The 18,270-nt window shown below is 38.1% G+C and overlaps 1 protein-coding gene across 9 annotated transcripts in view; it reads left to right on the top strand.

Moving 5' to 3' along the window:
* LOC149577301 (primase-helicase Twinkle, chloroplastic/mitochondrial-like) overlaps positions 1-18,270 on the top strand; it is a 278,047-nt gene that overhangs the window by 116,269 nt on the left and 143,508 nt on the right. For all 9 annotated transcript variants that reach the window (XM_089823294.1, XM_089823338.1, XM_089823307.1 and 6 more), the window contains 3 exons: positions 4,443-4,490; positions 4,728-4,813; positions 4,927-4,987. In XM_089823294.1, coding sequence (XP_089679420.1) covers positions 4,443-4,490; positions 4,728-4,813; positions 4,927-4,987 — 195 coding nt within the window. The remainder of the gene's footprint in view (positions 1-4,442; positions 4,491-4,727; positions 4,814-4,926; positions 4,988-18,270) is intronic.

The following is an 18,270-nucleotide window of genomic DNA, read 5'->3' as shown; positions in this document are numbered from 1 at the left end:
CCTGTTGCATTATTATAGGCGTCAATCTCAAGCAATATATGTGTGGCATTAGTGGCCATCTTCGGTACATAGTGTATAGCCCACTAAGAACCTTCTCATCTACCTTGAAATCTTCACTGAAACGGTATGTTGGATTGAGTTAATAAGTTGCTGCGTGGATGGGTTTATGAAACTGATTTTGCCATCTCCTATCAATTATGTCCCAAATAGGGCCATACTTGTCTTCAACTCCTACGTATTTGACCTTAATAGCCTCCTTGGCCCTATCCATGCCCTCATATATGTAGCCCATAGTGGGCTTCTCCCCATCAACAACTTGTAGGAGGGCTACAAGGGGCTTAGTGATCTACAAAACAATTAAACAAAAAAACAATTTAGTGAATAATGAAACTTTGCAAAGTTGCACAATGAAAATAAAACAAAAATATGTATGAGATAAATTAGTTTATAAAATTTTAAGACTTAAGCTTTTAAAATTTAAATTACCTCCACAATCTCCTTACATGGCTCCCAAAAACTTTCTTCATCATGAATGCATTTTGTTGCATCTATCCCTGGACGGGTGGTGGCAAGGCAAGAGGAACTCCATTGTGGACCAACAAACATGCACCTCAAAGCTAACCTTGAACTCAATAAGGATTTTAGTGTGATAAAATTAGAGGCAAATTTTGTGATAGCGGGACGAGCCAACTCCTTTCCCTTCGTGTATTCCCTCATAATGTTGTGGACCAAGGCATGATTATAGATGAACTTGCAAATATTTTTGGCCTTAGCAACACATGATTCCACTCATTCAAGCTTGCCAATATCCTCTAATATGAGGTCGAGGCAATGGGCCAGCCATGGAGTCCAAAAGATTCTTGGGTGTCTCTCCATCAAAAGTTTTCCTGCAATAATTTTAAATTAGTTAGTAAACAATAAAAAATTTAGATGTGTTAAAACACTTTTAATTTTCAAAATTTAATGAAAAACTAAAATAATTTTTTTAGAAGTTAAAATTTTACTTGTAGCAACATAATTAGCTGCATTATTAGTCATCACTTGGACAACATTCTCTTCCCCCACCTCCCTTATGACCTCCTCAATAGCCTCACATAAGAATTTTTCATTTTTGACATGTGAGGAAGCATTTATAGACTTCAAAAACATGGTAGATCCTGAAAGTGAAAATTAAACACTATAATTATCATTGAATATTCAATAAAACAAAATTTTAGTTATTCAATAATACACTAAATTTTAGACTTTGAGAAGTAGAGGATGATGAATTACCTCCACTAGAAACAAGAAAATTTAGGAGAATCCTATTCCTCCTATCTGTCCATTCATCCGTCATAATGGTACACCCCCCTTTGGCTCCAAATCTTTCTATGGTCCTCCAACTCAAGTTTCATCTCCTCAACCATTTCTAGTTAGAGAGGGCCACTCAACTCATCTGCAGTGGGGGTTTTAAACTCTACACCATAGATGGGAACTGCATCAATCATCCCCTGCCAATAAGGAGTTTTGTTACATTTATAAAAACAAATTAATTAACATATTTCAACATCAAGTTAAAATTATAAAATTTTATTTTAAAAATTAAATTTAAAACTTAAAACATTAAACAATCAAATATAAATGAAGTTGAAGTACCTGGCTGCTATAAATGGAATGTTGCAGAAATACCAAAACTTGTGACTTCTTACAAGAGCCATGCCTTTTGTTACCGATTTGTCTGATTCCACAACAATCTCTAATTGCTGCTGCTTAGTATTTATTCATTTGACCAACACAACCCCTATTATTATTGCTTATTAAATATTATTTGACTATAGTAACTTCTCCTTGAAATGATCGATGCATAAATATCCTTGACAATGCATATTTCTTAATATCAAGGTTTGGAACATAATCTTATATTATATTATAATTTAATTTGATTCTTATTATTTTACTTTATTTAATTATATTTCAAGAGAGGGAAAAATTAGCTAGATCCCACATTTGTTTTGTCAAAGTTGGCATACTGTACTGATGTACGTGTTGCCGATTTGGCAACATTAGCTATAATCCAATGTCTTTGCAACACTCAATGCAGACATGCCGCAAGTTTGCTGGATCATGTGATTGGTTTCTTATTCACCCATGAACTCAGTCAATATTCTGCAAAGTAAAATAATTAGTTTGCATCCCTCAACCAATATAGTTTTGTTAGGATAGTAATTAAGGCAAAATACCAGTATTAATGAAGTTTAATTGGGTTCATTCTTCATGTATTACACTTGCACAGTACGTTGCTGGTGTCGTTTGTCATAGGGCACAATTCTTTATGTACAATGTAATTACTAAGGACATGCCTTCAATTAAAGTGAGAGCCTTTTTGCAAGGTAGCCATGTGATGGCATGATGTAGATGGTCATGTGGAAGCTCAAATTTTAGTAGTCAGTAATTCATATGAAACTATTAGATGACAAGACATCAGTTAGAAGGGATGAAAAAGAAATGAAGGCAAATAAGATATTATATATAATTGATGCAAAGTATAGGATGGTCTATTTGTATGCTTTAGTGTAGTTTCCCAATTTTTTTTTCCTGAACGCTTAATCTGGTATTTATAATTTAGTCATTATACAAGAAATTTTCAAGATCTCTTCTAGTGAATTGAAGTCATTGATTTCCTGCTTGCTTCTCGGTGTGAAGTTTTCGGGGCCGCGCTTTAGCTTGAGACCAGCTATTCAGTCCAGAGTTAATAAGGGCATCGGTTATCTGGCTTTGCTGGAAAGACAATGTTTCAGGCATCATTTCTAGGATGTTTCGTCCAAGTGTTCCCTTTTGGATTCCTTGGTTTGTTTGACAGTTCTTTGTGGCTCGGTGGTTTGGCGGCTTTCTCTTATTGCTTCTAATTAGGCTTCTATAGAGACGGTTCAGACGTTGATGTTGACGTATCATAAGATGTCACAGGCTCAACCCTCACAACATTGTTTTAGCTGAGTTTGGAGCTCATCCTCTCAAACTTGCTGCCATTTTTGACTTGGTTTGGTTCCTTCATCGGCTTTGTGGTTTTATGGAGTCGGGTGTTGACCGACACAGATACTCTCATCTGGCGTACTGTTCTTCTGTTGAGATTTTGAGGTCTGACACCTGTACTAGGTCTCGTTGTTGGTACGCCCAGGCCACCTCTTTTTTGGGTTCGATTGGTATTGATATAAATCATCTTCCTCACCAATTTTCACTTGATGGTCCTGCTCATCTTCTCCCCTCACATCAAGAGTTGAACGAGCATATCAGATAGGATATTTATAGACAACATTACCACTACCTAGAGTAATCCCCCGCGAGGTCTATGACCTAGGATGGCCTCTTATGTTGAGCATTTTCTTGAGATTCAGGATGGTATTATTGTTTGTCCCGCTTATCTCTATCGGCACTAGAATCATGCCTTATGGTTTTCTTTAGGCTCTTTCAGAGTTGGTTCTCACTGTCTCAGGGGTCGAATTGATCACCATATGGATCGGGATGATCGGATATGTTAGTTGTGTACTTTGGTAGAGGTTGAGTCTGAGATCCACTTCATATTTCGATGTCCTCTTTACTATGAGATCAGAGGGAGATTTTACTGCCTTTTCAGAGAATGTTCTTCTCTTTCGATGTTCTTCAACTATATTGATCAGAGGTGTCTGGCACTTTATCTTCAGGAGGCCACTCATCTTCGAGAGATTACCCTACAGTCTCTTATACCTTAGGGGCGTACTTTAGACCAACTCATAACTGTCTTTTCCTCTCCCTTGTCTCCTCCACGGGGTTTGAAAGGGCCTTCCAGTACTTCTCATTCCAGATTGGTTAGACACTGTACCAGTCTCTCCAGGCAGCAACAATTATACAATGGCTCTACATGACATTCTAAGACTATGGATCGTTCACGGGTTTACTCATTTTTTACTGATTTCTTTGTGACAAGGAAGGACCCTTAGTCCTTACCTTGTCTTCTTCCTTGTTTTTGTTTATTGCTTCCGTTTCTTCTTAGTCACCGTTTGGTGCTTCTGCTTTGGCCGGCTCTTCTGTTTGTATGCTTAGTCCCATAAACCTTGTTGATTTTTTGTGGACATTAATATTATTATCTTATCTTATCTTATCTTATCCAGATTTTACATGCTGAAAATCTCTGTTCAAAGAATTCATTGATTGGAAAATATTAATATTAGTTAAATAAACTTGAAAATGGACTCCATTTATCCAGTCAATTATATTATTTATTGTGACTATCCATATGAGCCAAACAATGTGATTTCTATTTCACCTTGTAAATATTCTAGAATAATGAGGAAAGAACAATTGTATCTGTGGAAATTAATGTAACAGCTGTTCTTTTATTCCATCATAATTATTGTCATTCAGTTCAATGAAATTTTTGAATATCACTAACATGGATATTGACTGCTTTAATTGTACGAATATTGTAGGACAAGAAATATGAATATCTGTGGAAATTTCAAGAATACTTTGATCAGGTAACTTCAAGATAGTCTACCGTGGAAGGAAGAAAATTCCTCTTCCTACTGCTTTTGTTTTTCTGCTGAAAAGTAGTCTCTCCTTTGATGCTTTGCTAGTATGTAAAGTTTCGGACTGGAATGCCAATAAATGAAATTTGAAAGTCATGAAGGTTCTGAAACCTTTTTCTAAACATATTATATTAATCTGGTTATTGCTTTTAATGGGATCTATCAATGAATTATTTTTGCCTGCAGGCAAGGCGTATTATTCTAGCGACAGATGCAGACGAACCTGGTCAGGCTCTTTCTGCAGAGCTTGCTCGACGTCTTGGGCAGGAAAGGTCTCAGTTTCCTCCTTTGGCTTGTTCTCAGATGTGTTTAAAGTGTTTTAACTCTTTAATACTTCTTCATTTCCTTTTTTATGACTTACAGTGGCCTTTATTTAGAATCTCAGGTGTTGGCGAGTTACATGGCCTCAAACAACACAAGAGAAGCTTTGCAAAGATGCAAATGAGGTATATTCTCTAATGCAGAGTACCTTATCTCATGCTTCTCTAATATGCATATTTTACATGGATGCATCTTAAAATTACAAACAAATACTTGTTTCAGAGGATCATTTTATTGATACAGTAATTACAGTTACTATATTTTGAATCAAATAACCATAAATGATTTCTTGATATACTCTCTGCTTGCTTGTTGAATTCTGCTACTAGGTTATATTGCAGAAAAAAAATGGAGGAAAAGAGAAAATATATTGATTGACAAGTATGAGATATTTTCCAGAGCAAGTCTGATTGCGATACTGCTATTAGGATTCAATTGTGTAGTTTTTGAGTCAAACTCATTGATCCATGTTTCATTGACTAATGAAACATGGATCAATGAGTTTGACTAAAAAACTACACAATTGAATCGTGATAGCAGTATGACAATTATAGTGATGTCCACAATTGACTAAAATTAGATTAATTGGACTATACGACAGCAACAATAGCAAAGGACTAAGGCAACAAAGGAAGCCCCAGGAAAAAAACGAACACATATGGGGTCTAACTGTTAAAAGCAAACCCCCAAGTAAATACAATAGCGCAAGAGTTGGGTAAAGACCTTAAGGTAGTAATTATTAGAAGTCCATTGTTTACTCCTGAATGGAACTTGTTATATTACGCAGAGTAAAGAGTAAATAGAATCATGCCATACAATGGTGCGACATAATAAATTCAGATAACATAATATTGCTAGAAATATATATCATTTATTCAAGAATGTAATGTGTACAATCAATGCTACCTTTTGAGACAACCATGAAGTACATATATGGTACTTGGCGGTTGGTTAAGGTTACCAACAATTGGCAACTACCAATTACTACTTGGGAAACACATTACGCTGCCAACTAGCCATTATTTGATTAACACACATTTATTTATCAACACGTCAAAACTGCTGGCTGCAATATTCCTCCACTTCCCCCAAAAAAAGTTGTCTTCTAGATGATGAAACAAAGTGGAGCTTGAACACAACAAATGGAATCAAACTACTCAAGGGATGGCAAGACCTCCTTGGACGTAGAGAAGATGGTGGGGTAGTCATTTGAGACTATTGCTCCTGCAGATGCTAGTTCTCTAGATGCTTTCACCATGCATGCCCCTTCCAACACCTACTTTGTCTTCTCCAACTCATAGTCTTTTGCCATCACACCGTCATCCTTTGCTACCAAGTGGGAGGTTTGTTAACTTAACTTCAACTCCTTCTCAGTTAGCTGCTCCCATAACTCTGCCATTGCGTTCGAGAGGGAAGTGACACGAGAGTTCTCTTGGCTCAATTGTGCCTTGAATTTCTTTGCTTCCTCACCTAGGGTCCTTTGATTCGGCTCAGCCTGACGGACAACCCTCTCCTTTAGTAGAGTGGGCTCATCAATGGTAGTTGCTAGCTGATTAAGTGACAAGAATTAGTTTCTAAAGCATATGTCCATGCCATGGATTGCTTAGAGTACGGGATCATGATGACCTCCTTCTTGGGGCCATGACAAATGCCATGCCTCCATCATCTTTGGTGTTTCCACCCTTGGTTGACCTTGTGAGGTGAAACATTGAAAAAATCCACACCGCACTTATCCAGCATAAATGCCAAGATTCATCCTATTATGTGTGGTACCAAAGGGTCATGGCTGATGTCCAAGTCTCTTGCTTGTTCCCCCATTTGACCCATTAAAGTGGTCATATCCTCTAGTTGAACTTGACGGATATTCTGTTAGACTATACGGATATGTCCGAGTGTTGAACAATGTCCTCCCAATTATCCGATGATGACTCTACTGCTATGGCTAGCTATGGAGTTGGTTGTGAAACTAGAGTTGTAGTCTTTCCCACTGGTCATGTTGAGTCAAGTTTGGATTATGGTATTGGTCTCTATGGTAGTGTCTCTTGGTCTGGTAGTGGTATGTGAGGAGGGTTGGGCAGTGACTCTTGGCCTGGTACCTTACAATAGTTTCTAGAAGTAACCCAATAGAATCAACTAGCGTGGAATCTTGTGGAATCCTCAACAACTACAACCACATATTAGTAGTCTCGTCAATCTCCATAGTGTTCTCAACTAGCATGGTAGGAACTATCAATGAAATCACTTCCCCTAATATAGACTAGTTGACAGGCAAGGTCATCGTGCATCTGTAATTGTCAGTGATTTTACCTCTGTAGTGTTTTTGGTGAAGCTACTCATGAGGCTATTGGTACCTCTATTGGTGCTACTGGTAGGAGTGCCATATCTAGTGGTGCTATTGGCTAATCTACCACCTTTGGTGTTGCTAATAGAAAAATTGCCAACTTTGGTAGTGCTACTATCAAAACTGCCATTTCTCGATTAGTATAGTGGACTCATCAATGCCAGCTTGCAATTGGTGATAATCATGTCCTAAATCTAAATTTTTTTAAGTCCACACACATACATGCTTATTGCTAATCACACCAAGTGAGACCAAGATCTACGAACCAAGAAAATACACCAAGCTACATAATTAACTATCTAGGTACTCTCCCATCATCCATCTCATTATCTCAAAAGAAACCATGCTAATGCACAAGTGACCATAGACAAGGCCAACTAGCAAGTCAACGTCAACATTGAACAACACTTGATGGATATAGACAATCCACATCTGAGTTATCCCTTTGTAATTGAATAGATGTTCAACTCGCAAAGCTTTATAACTTGTAGATCTAATCATTGGTACATACAAACTCATTGTCACATTAGTAAACAACAAATTTGGGATCCCTAAGAGAACAATCATTTAGACCACATGATCGAACACTGAATCAAGTACATATCAATTTTCCAATTATGTTGATATTGAGCACCACAATCTAGGAATCCATCAAAAATCAACACAAAATTGTTGAGTGACTAATTACATATCAATATCTCCATGTAGAGGAAGCATCACACCTCCTCTTACCTGCGCAAAGCATATAGGTAGAGTTACTACTATCTCATCCAAAGGCACTCCAAAGAAACTAGGTTATTGGAAATAGCTCTTCAACAGATCCACTCAACTGTAATTGTTTCTTGATCGCATAAAACATACAAAACCGTGGTGTTTAAGAACACCCATGCACATCCATACCCACTTCATATCTAGAAGACTCAAAAGTTCGAAAAGACCAAGAAAGGTTAAACAAAGACAATGGAATTATCATAGATGAGCATTAACATAGATTTTGAATGTTAAATCTATAAAACCTAAAAATCCAAGGAACTTGAGTCTAAGCCATGCAAGTACAACCATCCATAAGGTAAAAGTCTTTCAAGACCTCTAGGCCCATTTATAGTTCATGTTCACAACCACCATCAGTACGTGCATATAAAGGACATAGGCTATTCCAGATGCTTATGAATCATCTAATGATTAGTTCCATCGCCTCCATGCATTCAATGATAGTGAAACAATGCCTTCCAATATTAGGATTAAAAGGAGCATAAAATTTAAACACATTCACACCATAGTTCAGACAACCCAAGTTTCTCCATATTGTAAAGGAGCCTAAAACAAATATCTAACATTAAAACTCTGCTGTGCAGAACCATAAAATGTAACATCACCAACATGCATTAGACTTATAACACTATCAAACAGGTTCTCTAGATCAATATCATATTGATTGAAAGAGCATGATGAACTCCATGAAACTCCATGTTCACTTTAAAATGCCTGCTATCTCCTGGAAAACTAAATCAACTGCAAGGTTTCCACTCATCAAAGGATTAATCATTAGCGAATTTTTTCAAAACCAATTTCACTAGCTTTCCAAGCTAAGAAATCTTAATAGAAGAAATACTTCAAACTGGAAACATGGTGAATCCTCACATGCAAGTAACATGCAAATCACAGAATTGAGCTCTAATACTAGTTGAAGGGAAATGAGGGCATCCTAGAAAGTCATCTGAGATCAGTATGGACATCCAATAATTCTTTAAAAAACTGATTCCAACAAACTTATACAAGCACACACTACAATGTGATAAAAGCTGAAATAGTCATAGTTTATTTTTGAAGATTAGGAAAGTGATTGCAATTTTACAGATCTAAGAAATTTTCAGCAATGTTACAGCCTACATGTTTTATTTTTAAGAACCATGAAATAAAGAAGAATTTGATAGAAGGAAAAAACACAGATATACATGGGGAAAACCATTTTAAGTAAAAAATTCCACGCTTAAAACATCGAGCCAATGTATTATTCAACACGTTACAATTAATTTTCATGCTCTAAACCTTTACATGGAGTCTAGTGCTCAAACATTGAGGCTGGAAATCCTTACATTAGGTGGAAATGCAAAGGATGGAGGTTGAAAATTTGAAATTTTCACCATTTAAGTGGAAATGAAGAAAAGCTAGATTGGAAATTAAAGTTTTAGGTAGAAATCAATATGCAAGGAAGGTGGAAACTCACATTTTAGGTGGAAATGGGCATCCAAGGGAGTGAAATTTGCATTTTTAGCTGGAAATCTAACTTGGCTTGGCCAAATCTAAACCTTTGTGCTAGGAATGCCTTCTTGCAAGGTCAATGTTCCACATTTTAAGTGGAAATTCAAAGGCTAGGGTTGGGAAATTAGAGTTTAGGTGGGCATCCACACTATTCCTCCATTTTCACCTTGAAATTAACTTGCATTTTTCACCAAAGACTTAGAATTTATTTTTTCTCTTTACGTAGCCCTTTGAAATTGAGCATTTCCAACTTGAACTTGCATTGTGATTTTTCAAATGCCACCTAGACTTGACAATGCTTCCCAACTGCTAGGAGACTTAAGTCCCAAACTATTGCCAAGACAAGTCATAACTAACCCCACTTACGACAAACTAAGCCAAGAAGAGAAAAAAACGATGGGATCTGCATTTGCAATGGGGTGTGCGTGTTTACAGCACAACTAATATCTTCCCAAATCATAGCATCTTCCAACTGGGCTCCAACTTCCTAGAAAATAAGAAATATGCCATCTGCTTACCTGCCATGTAGGATGCCACATCACCAAGAGGCTCCACAGAGTGAATGAAAACTTAGGATAATCAATTATGAAATGATTAATTAGATAACATTTTCAGGACTCTAAATGGTTTTAACTAAATGGAGAATTTAGTTACAATACTAGGTATGCAGAAACTTGTAAGTATTGTTGAGAGAAATGGACAATAAAAAAACTTGTGACAAGAGTTGTATGTATAAAAAATCTCCATCTACCTATTAAAAATGAGTTTTATACACATCTAGAATCTGAACAATCTTAGGATTCTAGCTGATTTCGAATTAAAGAGTTTTGGAGAACATAACTATAAACAAAATTAATTTTTTTCAAAGAGCTACAAAATTGGAAACAGCAACTTGGCGGGGTCATAACTTTCTGCTTGGTTCTCAAAATTATAAACTGCTTACATCGTTGGCAATGTTATGATGTAGCTTTGGCAATGTTATGATGTAGCTTCGGTCAGATAAGTTTGATCAAGAGATAAATTGTTTTAATCAGTATATTGAAATAAATTATGTTTACCCATTAAACATTATTACCACTGATTAATAATTATTAGATCATTCATATCTATATATATCTATATACATACTTGACTATTACTATTTATATATGTATAAATATAAATATAAATACACACACACACACACATTGTATAAGGTCAAATAATATCAATAATTAATAATCAACGGTAATCATTGATCAATATTATATCAAACTAAATATCAATTGGACTGAATTGATGTATATAAACTGTTTGCAATAATAATCATATAAACTGATCCAATGCTGTGATCGATTTAATGAAATTGATATATCTAGAATGACTTTATAACATGAAGTAATTGATTGTAACTGTAAAAGTAGTACGATTTCTTATAGAGAATAGAAAGGAATGAATCTGCAATTATTCAATTACAGTTCTGATATAGTTTCTGATATAAATTACTAGGTACGTTTCAGGTCTATTAACAACTTTGCATGACCTGAATGTGACTGTTCGGAATGTGAATCTCCTTACTGGATTGTTACAGATATATGTACTAAATATATGATAAACTGCAGAAGGAATATTATATATATCACTGCTTAGAAACAATGCATTGCCTTTTGTTGATAATTGTGAAGGCAGTGGCGAGTTATATTAAAGATAACATGTAAAGCCATGTCTCACATGGATTTAGTCTAAGTTTTAATGCCCATCCAAAATAATTAATTAACTTGCGATTATCAGAAATAGTCCACTGCCAATAGCAATATTCAATCAGATGCTTTGTAAGTGATATTAGATATAGGTGTACAGTTATATATATATATGTGTGTGTGTGTGTGTGTATGTATATGTATATGTATATGTATACATATACATATAAACACACACACACATAACATTAAGTACAGATATATTACTAATTTACTTGCTTCAATTCAACTGAAGCTATACCTTTAACACTCCCTCATAGCGAGGGAGAATTGAATCACAAAATAGTATTGACTTGATATGTGCACTGGTATCAAGCAAGTGATGTCTATCAAGAGAATAAGTTATCTGATTTCCGGCACTCCGGGACAATTAAGTCGATCAGATAACAAGTGGTCAGAATGTCATGAGCTCTACCATGACAAGTGTCTTCATATCTAGCACTTTAGGACAATAAAAGTAGTCTAATCATGATACATTCATTACCATGACTTTCGGCACTCCAGGACAACAACTTAATGTACTTTATCATGGTAACATGTCCAGCTATTGATAAGATTGTCACCTTTCAATAACTCCTCTTCAATTATATATATCATTGAAAGATCGTCACCTTTCATGACATATTTCACACATGCAAAATAGTAACCACCATGAACCAAGTCAGACGGTGGCACAAGGGCTTTCACTTCAACTTCTCTCTCTCTCACAAGGAAGAATGCATTACAAGGAATTTCACAATTTGACTTAAGACTTTTTCCTCAAAATTCTCCCTCTGAACAATGATCTTGGGAAGTCAGGTCCTGTAGTCACTCCCTTAGAGGCTTTCTTCACTCAAGGATGCCTGTTAGACTCCCTCTAAATCTGAGATTGATCTACCGACTTTTTAGTGATAAGTGATTACTTCCTCATCACGTACATAGGAGTAGGCCAATCAAAATCATGCAGTCACACACATGTATTTTAGACTCCCTCTAAGTATCAATCTTCTAAGCTCCCGTGTAGCCTTTGAAGAAGTGTCGGACTCCCTCTTAATATAGAAGGATACTTATCTCACATAGTTCTGCACCAAAGCCTTTGTAACATACCTAATGCACCATTCTTCTCTTCCTGCAAGAGCATCCCAGTAGACCAACGAATGGAACAAAGGTACATCATGGTATAAGACTCTTATTATTCATACATATAGGCAAGAGACTATAATAAACAAATAAGTGTAATACTGAAAGATAATAAATACTTATCTGTACATCAACATCCTTGATACTATTTTCTCTAATGAAGGTCCATATGCATCAAATAAGATAATGCCTCCATATATAAGCATTTGTTAAACAATGGGAATGAAACATTGGTTATTGTTCCCCCCACAATGTAAAATTCCCACTCAATTCCATTTTTAGAGTTTTCAGTCACTGTCAAGTCAAATGAAAGACAATCATGACATTATTTTCTCCTTGCCTCTTTGATGTTTGTTAGTCTACAAATAATTCCAACATAAGGATGCATGCCCTTTCAATTTCATACAAGCATGTTTCACCTTGTAGTTTGATAATTGACTCTCCAGTTTACTGAGATGAGCTTGAAGTGAATGCCATCTCATGGTGACAAATATTACGAGTGACAGAAACAATGGTTCAGCGAGTCTCATGTTATTTGATTGCTAGAGACTTGTATTTATCTATAATTCATGTTCTTGGTATGAAGCCTCCAATATTATTGTTTACTGTACGGGGTAAAAGCTTAACACGTGTAACACAATTCAACACAGAACAGATACTTTATTCATATATGCACTTGCTGATTACAATCTGAATACAATGACTACAATGATCACAATGATTACAACCATTCCAACGATGATTCCAAAGTCCATCTTGGACGTGTACATATACCTTTCTGAAGGGGTGACTCAAGCGTCACACGCCCGTTCAGATACTACTCTACCCGTCAGCTACACTATACATTTTATCGACATCATCCCACCCAAAAAAAGAAAAGTTGTCTCCGGACGACAATACAACAAAATTTAAAACAAAATACATCAATGCATAAGTACTAGACAGAGGGATGCGTCCCTTGCGTAGTGGCTGTCTGCGTCCCTCTACTCGTTCACCTCTGCTCGTAGCTTGTAGACCTGTTCTTTCCTAATCTTCAGCTCTGCTTTTGCTTCCAACTGAAGCTCTAGGGCTGACTGCATCATCTCTCCGACCTCTCTCAACTCCTCTGCTGCCATCTTTTCTTTTTCTGCTGCCCACTGTTCTTTTTCTGCTAACAAGGCTGTCCTCTCGGATTGCCAGGTCGCCCTCTCAGATTCCTAGGCTGCCCTCTCTGAAGCTAACCTGGCAACTAACTCCTCTCGAGCTCTCTTAGCTGCTTCCTAATCCGCCTGACTCCTCCGAAGCGTATAGTACGCCTCTCTGTGTAACTTTGCTATCTCATGAATCAGAGCTTCTACCCAGCTCTCCATCTCAGGGTCTCGCATCATGGACCAGTCCTGCCGCATCTCCATGGTCTCCACATTTGGCCATTCCCTCTCCTCAAAACAAACTTTAAATGCAACTGGACATCCCAACCTCATGAAGGATATGACTCCCTCCAGCTCTTTCACCACTGACTCCAACGCTTGAGTCTTAGTCGAGGCTAACACTTGGCGAGCCCAAGCTGCTAGAATTGCGACATCATCAAGAAAAATTGCCTCTGTCATCATTGTCTCCTGCGCTACTGGGTGTTCCGGCTGTGCACCCATAGCCCTCTCCACAGCGTCCGCCATACACTCAATAGTGCTATGTGGTACTTCCTCCCTTTGTGCCTACCCAACCTCCTGTAGTGGGTTCTCCGGAATTGCTTCCCGTGTAGGTGTCGGCAAGTACGTCACTCGAGGTGCGGGGGTTCGATGGAACTTTGTACTCAGAAAAGCACTCAGCCTCTGGGATCAGCTCTCTCTATCTCGCTCCGGTGATGCCAATAGGGCCATATCTACTGTGACCACCGCATCAGAACCTACTACATCCAGTCGGACACTTGATGCCCCCAACTCCTCGCTTTTCGCTACCTCCATCATCCCTGTCTCTGTGTCTATCTCTATGTTAAGTACCAAAGTCTCTCCTTTATCTGGTAGTCTCACGAGCCGGCTCCATCGGTACCTCTTGGGCTACTAGCTTCGTCGGTGTCAGATATGACTCCGCTATAGCTCGTGTCTCTACGGTGGGCTGCGTCGTAGCTGAAACTGGTGTCATCACCACTGGCTGCCTAAGCTGTCCAAACCCTGGGATGCCATGTATGCCTATGGGAACTAAATGTGTCGTTGTTGAAAGTACAAGCCTCAAAAATCTCAAAGGCGTAGGCGTGATTACTTCTACCTCTTCGTCCTCTTCTTCTTCCCCCTTAGACCCACTCTCCTCTGAAGATGTCTCCTCTCGGCCACTATCTGCATTTCCACCATCCAGCCTTGGTCGCTTTTGTCCTACAGTTTTGGTGCCAAGAGTATCCAAATGCCTCCATTGCATAATAGGTGGTTCGCTAGGTGTGAGTGGTCCCGGTTTTGTCTCCGGTGCATCATTCGGGATCATGCACGTCGTCGCATCCAAGAACAGACCAATAGCATAATGTGGCATATAGAACGTTTTATGTTGCAAAGTGAGAAACTCCGACATCCACTTGGCCAATAATGCTGCCCAATCATAAACCCTGCCATGCAATTTCCCATTCATCATGGCTACTTGGGGAAAAGAAATATTCGAAGCGCAGCTCAAACCTATGAGGCGGCTCTTCACTATATCCATTAAACAATGCCAATGACCCTCTTGAATATTAGATTTCTTTAACCCTCTGCCCTTGGACGTGTTTGAAAGAGCCCCCTGTTCCGCCTGCGACAGGTCTTCGCACACAAGCTGTATCAACTTCAACTTCACTTCACGGCTCATCTTTTTTGGCTTACTATCTATTTTTCTCCCACCTTGAGCATGACCAGGTATGCCAAATACCCGTGTAAAATCAGCCGGTCTAAATGATACTATTAAATTGCGATCAAGATACTCAAATGCATTGGTTCGAGAGAACCTGTCATGTTTCAATCGTAATGCGCAAAAACCCTTCGTAGTTTCTGATGCAAAATACTGGCATTTGCACTACACATTCCACCTGAGCTTTTTTGATACTAGCTTTCACCAGATGGTTGTCTGAAGTTTCCTGCCACCACTTCCGGCATTTTGCACCATTTAACCCTTCGAATGTGATACTCTGTATTGTGGAATGTCTCCTGGCTGCTTTGGTTGCTTAGCTTTCTTCTTACTGGCACCTGCACTAGTCCCTGCACTAGTCCCTGCATAGGTCCCTCCTGCTACACGAATTCCAAAAGGTAGTGTCTTCGCGTTCTTGTTCATGGCAGTGTCTTCGTGTAGTTTCCTCTTCCAAGCCCTCTTTCCAGCTGACTGCATAACTGTCACTCTTTTGTCATTTTGTGAATAAATCTCAAACCGTTGTGGTAGTTACCTCCTGTACAAACTTTTAACAATTTCTTCTCTTGTCCTGGCTTCCGTACTATACGGCTTCTTCAAACTATGTGGAATGGCTTCTAGTTTTGATTTCTCTTTACCTCCTTGAGTACGGCCCCTTTTTTTTTCTCAAATTTTCGTACGGTATTTTGCTTTGAATCTTCTCTGTTCTCCTGTAGCTATACAGTTAATAAATTCCCTTCCTCACATGGTGTACGAACAACCTTTGTCCTTAATGGTATTCACACTGTCTCCAATACATTACTCCATAATTCGGGTTTATGCCTTCCTTGGCAATTGCCTTTCACCGTCCTGGGTTTCTTTCCTTGTTTGAGAGACTTCCAAAATATGCTGTACGAATTTCTTTTTATTTTGAACAATTTTTGAACTCTGACCTTCATACAGCTGTATCTTCTGCATCCGTACGGTCTCAATTTCCGACTGTTGTATCTACTTCCTTGCTGTACGGAAGTTCCTTCATTCCACTTATAATTTAGATTGCTCTTTTGGCACTTTTTGTTATCACACACATACAACCTTATATATTTCCTACTCCTGTCACCGTATGGACAGCCTTCCAGCATACGCTTATCCCTTTTTTATGAATAAGTCACCATAGGGTCACAACCCGTACGACTGTCTTGGTTAACGTACGATCTTTTTTTGTTTCCAGTCTCTTCAAACCGTACGCTTTAACTTCTTCCTCAATCCCGTACGATGCCTAGACTGATAGTTTGATTGTGTATTTTGTTCCCTTCTTACTGCCGTATGCTGTCTTCCACTATGCTATTGATACCTCCATTCGTATGGCTTTCATATAGGGTCCAATGAAATGTATATTCCTTATGCTGCTATACTGGACGTATGGCACGCCGTACAGTCTCAATTTTCTGTATGGTTTCAACTGATGTTTCAGATGTGACAAGCTCCCTTTATCCACATACATCCGTATGGTTTTTTTATAAATTTTCAACACAAGTCCTTTTGAGATTGTACGGCCATCTAGGAAAGGCGTATGGTCATTTAAACTGCTTCCAATTTTATCTTTTCAAGGCTGTATGACATTCTTCTCAAGACTTGTTCTCACTTTATTATTTTATTATTATTTTGCTCAAGCTTTTCTTCATACTTCTCCTTCATATGATATCTGCTAAGGCTGTATGGTAGGCCATATGACAAACTTTTTCTCCCCAATTACTTTTAATATTTAAAATTCCCATCTTAATATATTTACTTTATGCTTCATGTTTCATTATTTTATCACTTCATACTTTTAAAATTATAGTTTATCACTTGACGTTTTAAAACTATATTGACTTTAATATTATACATAGATACATTATTTATAGACATTTTTTCTCTTCCTTCAGTTGTTTGTCGGCGGGGGTGATTTTGTTCACGGTTTATTTTCAACTTCGATCCATTTACGACATCTGGTATTTCTTTTCCGTCCAGTGTCAACTTAATTGCTCCGTTATATCCAACTTCCCGTATCTTGTACGGTTCGACCCATTTTACTTTGAACTTCCCAAGCTTGATTTCATTTCGTCCATTATGCTTCAGTACTAACTGGCCGGGTTGAAAGTTGTTTAATTTTAAGTGCTTGTTATGCCATGCTTTCCTCCTATTTTGTGTCACTTCGATGGCTCATTGAGCTTGTAGCCATCGCTCATCAAGTTTGTTCAAATTGTACAGTCTCTCCCTTAAGTTCTCCATGTCACCCAATTTGTTCTCAAGTGCTATCCTTAAACTCGGTATCGTGAACTGTCGGTACCACTGCCTCCTGTCCGTACAGTAGTTGGAACGGGGTATGTCCTGTAGTTACTTTGTATGAATTATGGTACGCCCATAGGGCGGATGGTAACTTTTCTTCCTAGTCCTCTCCCTTAACTGCACAGGATTTATAAATTACTCCAACCAAGATTTTGTTCGTTGCTTTAGCCTGTCCATTAGCCCTTGGAATAGTATGGGCTCGACAATGAATGGTAAATCTTGAACTCAGTAGTGAGCACTCTGATAACATGGTTAACAAAGTGTCCTCCCCGATCACTTGTCAATTGGAGGGGGATCCCGAATCTTGTAATAATTTGCTCATATAAAAATCTTGCTATGCTTATTGCTGAATTGTTTGATAATGCCTGTGCCTCCATCCATTTAGTCAAGTACTTCGTTGCTACCACAATATATTGGCACCTTGTTTTACTTACCTTTAGTGGTCCAATGAAATCTAATCCCCATCTCTCAAAATGTTCCTGTACGTGCGAGGGATTCAAGGGCATAAAATCTCTCTTCAATGGTTTTCCAGCCCGCTGGCATGTATCGCATGCAACGACCCACTCCCTGGCATCGTTGTATACGGTCGGCCACCATAGTCCTTCCAGAAGTATATTCTGCGCAGTAGTATTGGCTCCATGTGTCCTCCTGCCGAGCCTTCGTGTGCTTCCTTTAGTACTTTTGGAATTTCCTCTTCGAGAACACATCGCCTCAGGATCTGGTCCGGTCCCATCTTATACAATAGTCCATTGATTAACTGGAACGTTCGGCTCCTTAGTACCAGTTTTCGTCTTTCATT

The sequence above is a fragment of the Cupressus sempervirens genome, chromosome 1, assembly GCF_028749045.1.
Source record: "Cupressus sempervirens isolate cs-2001-9-10 chromosome 1, ASM2874904v1, whole genome shotgun sequence".
In the NCBI taxonomy this organism is placed as follows: domain Eukaryota; kingdom Viridiplantae; phylum Streptophyta; class Pinopsida; order Cupressales; family Cupressaceae; genus Cupressus; species Cupressus sempervirens.
Note: the sequence above shows the minus strand (reverse complement) of the source record. Positions and strands in the feature narration are given on the sequence as shown.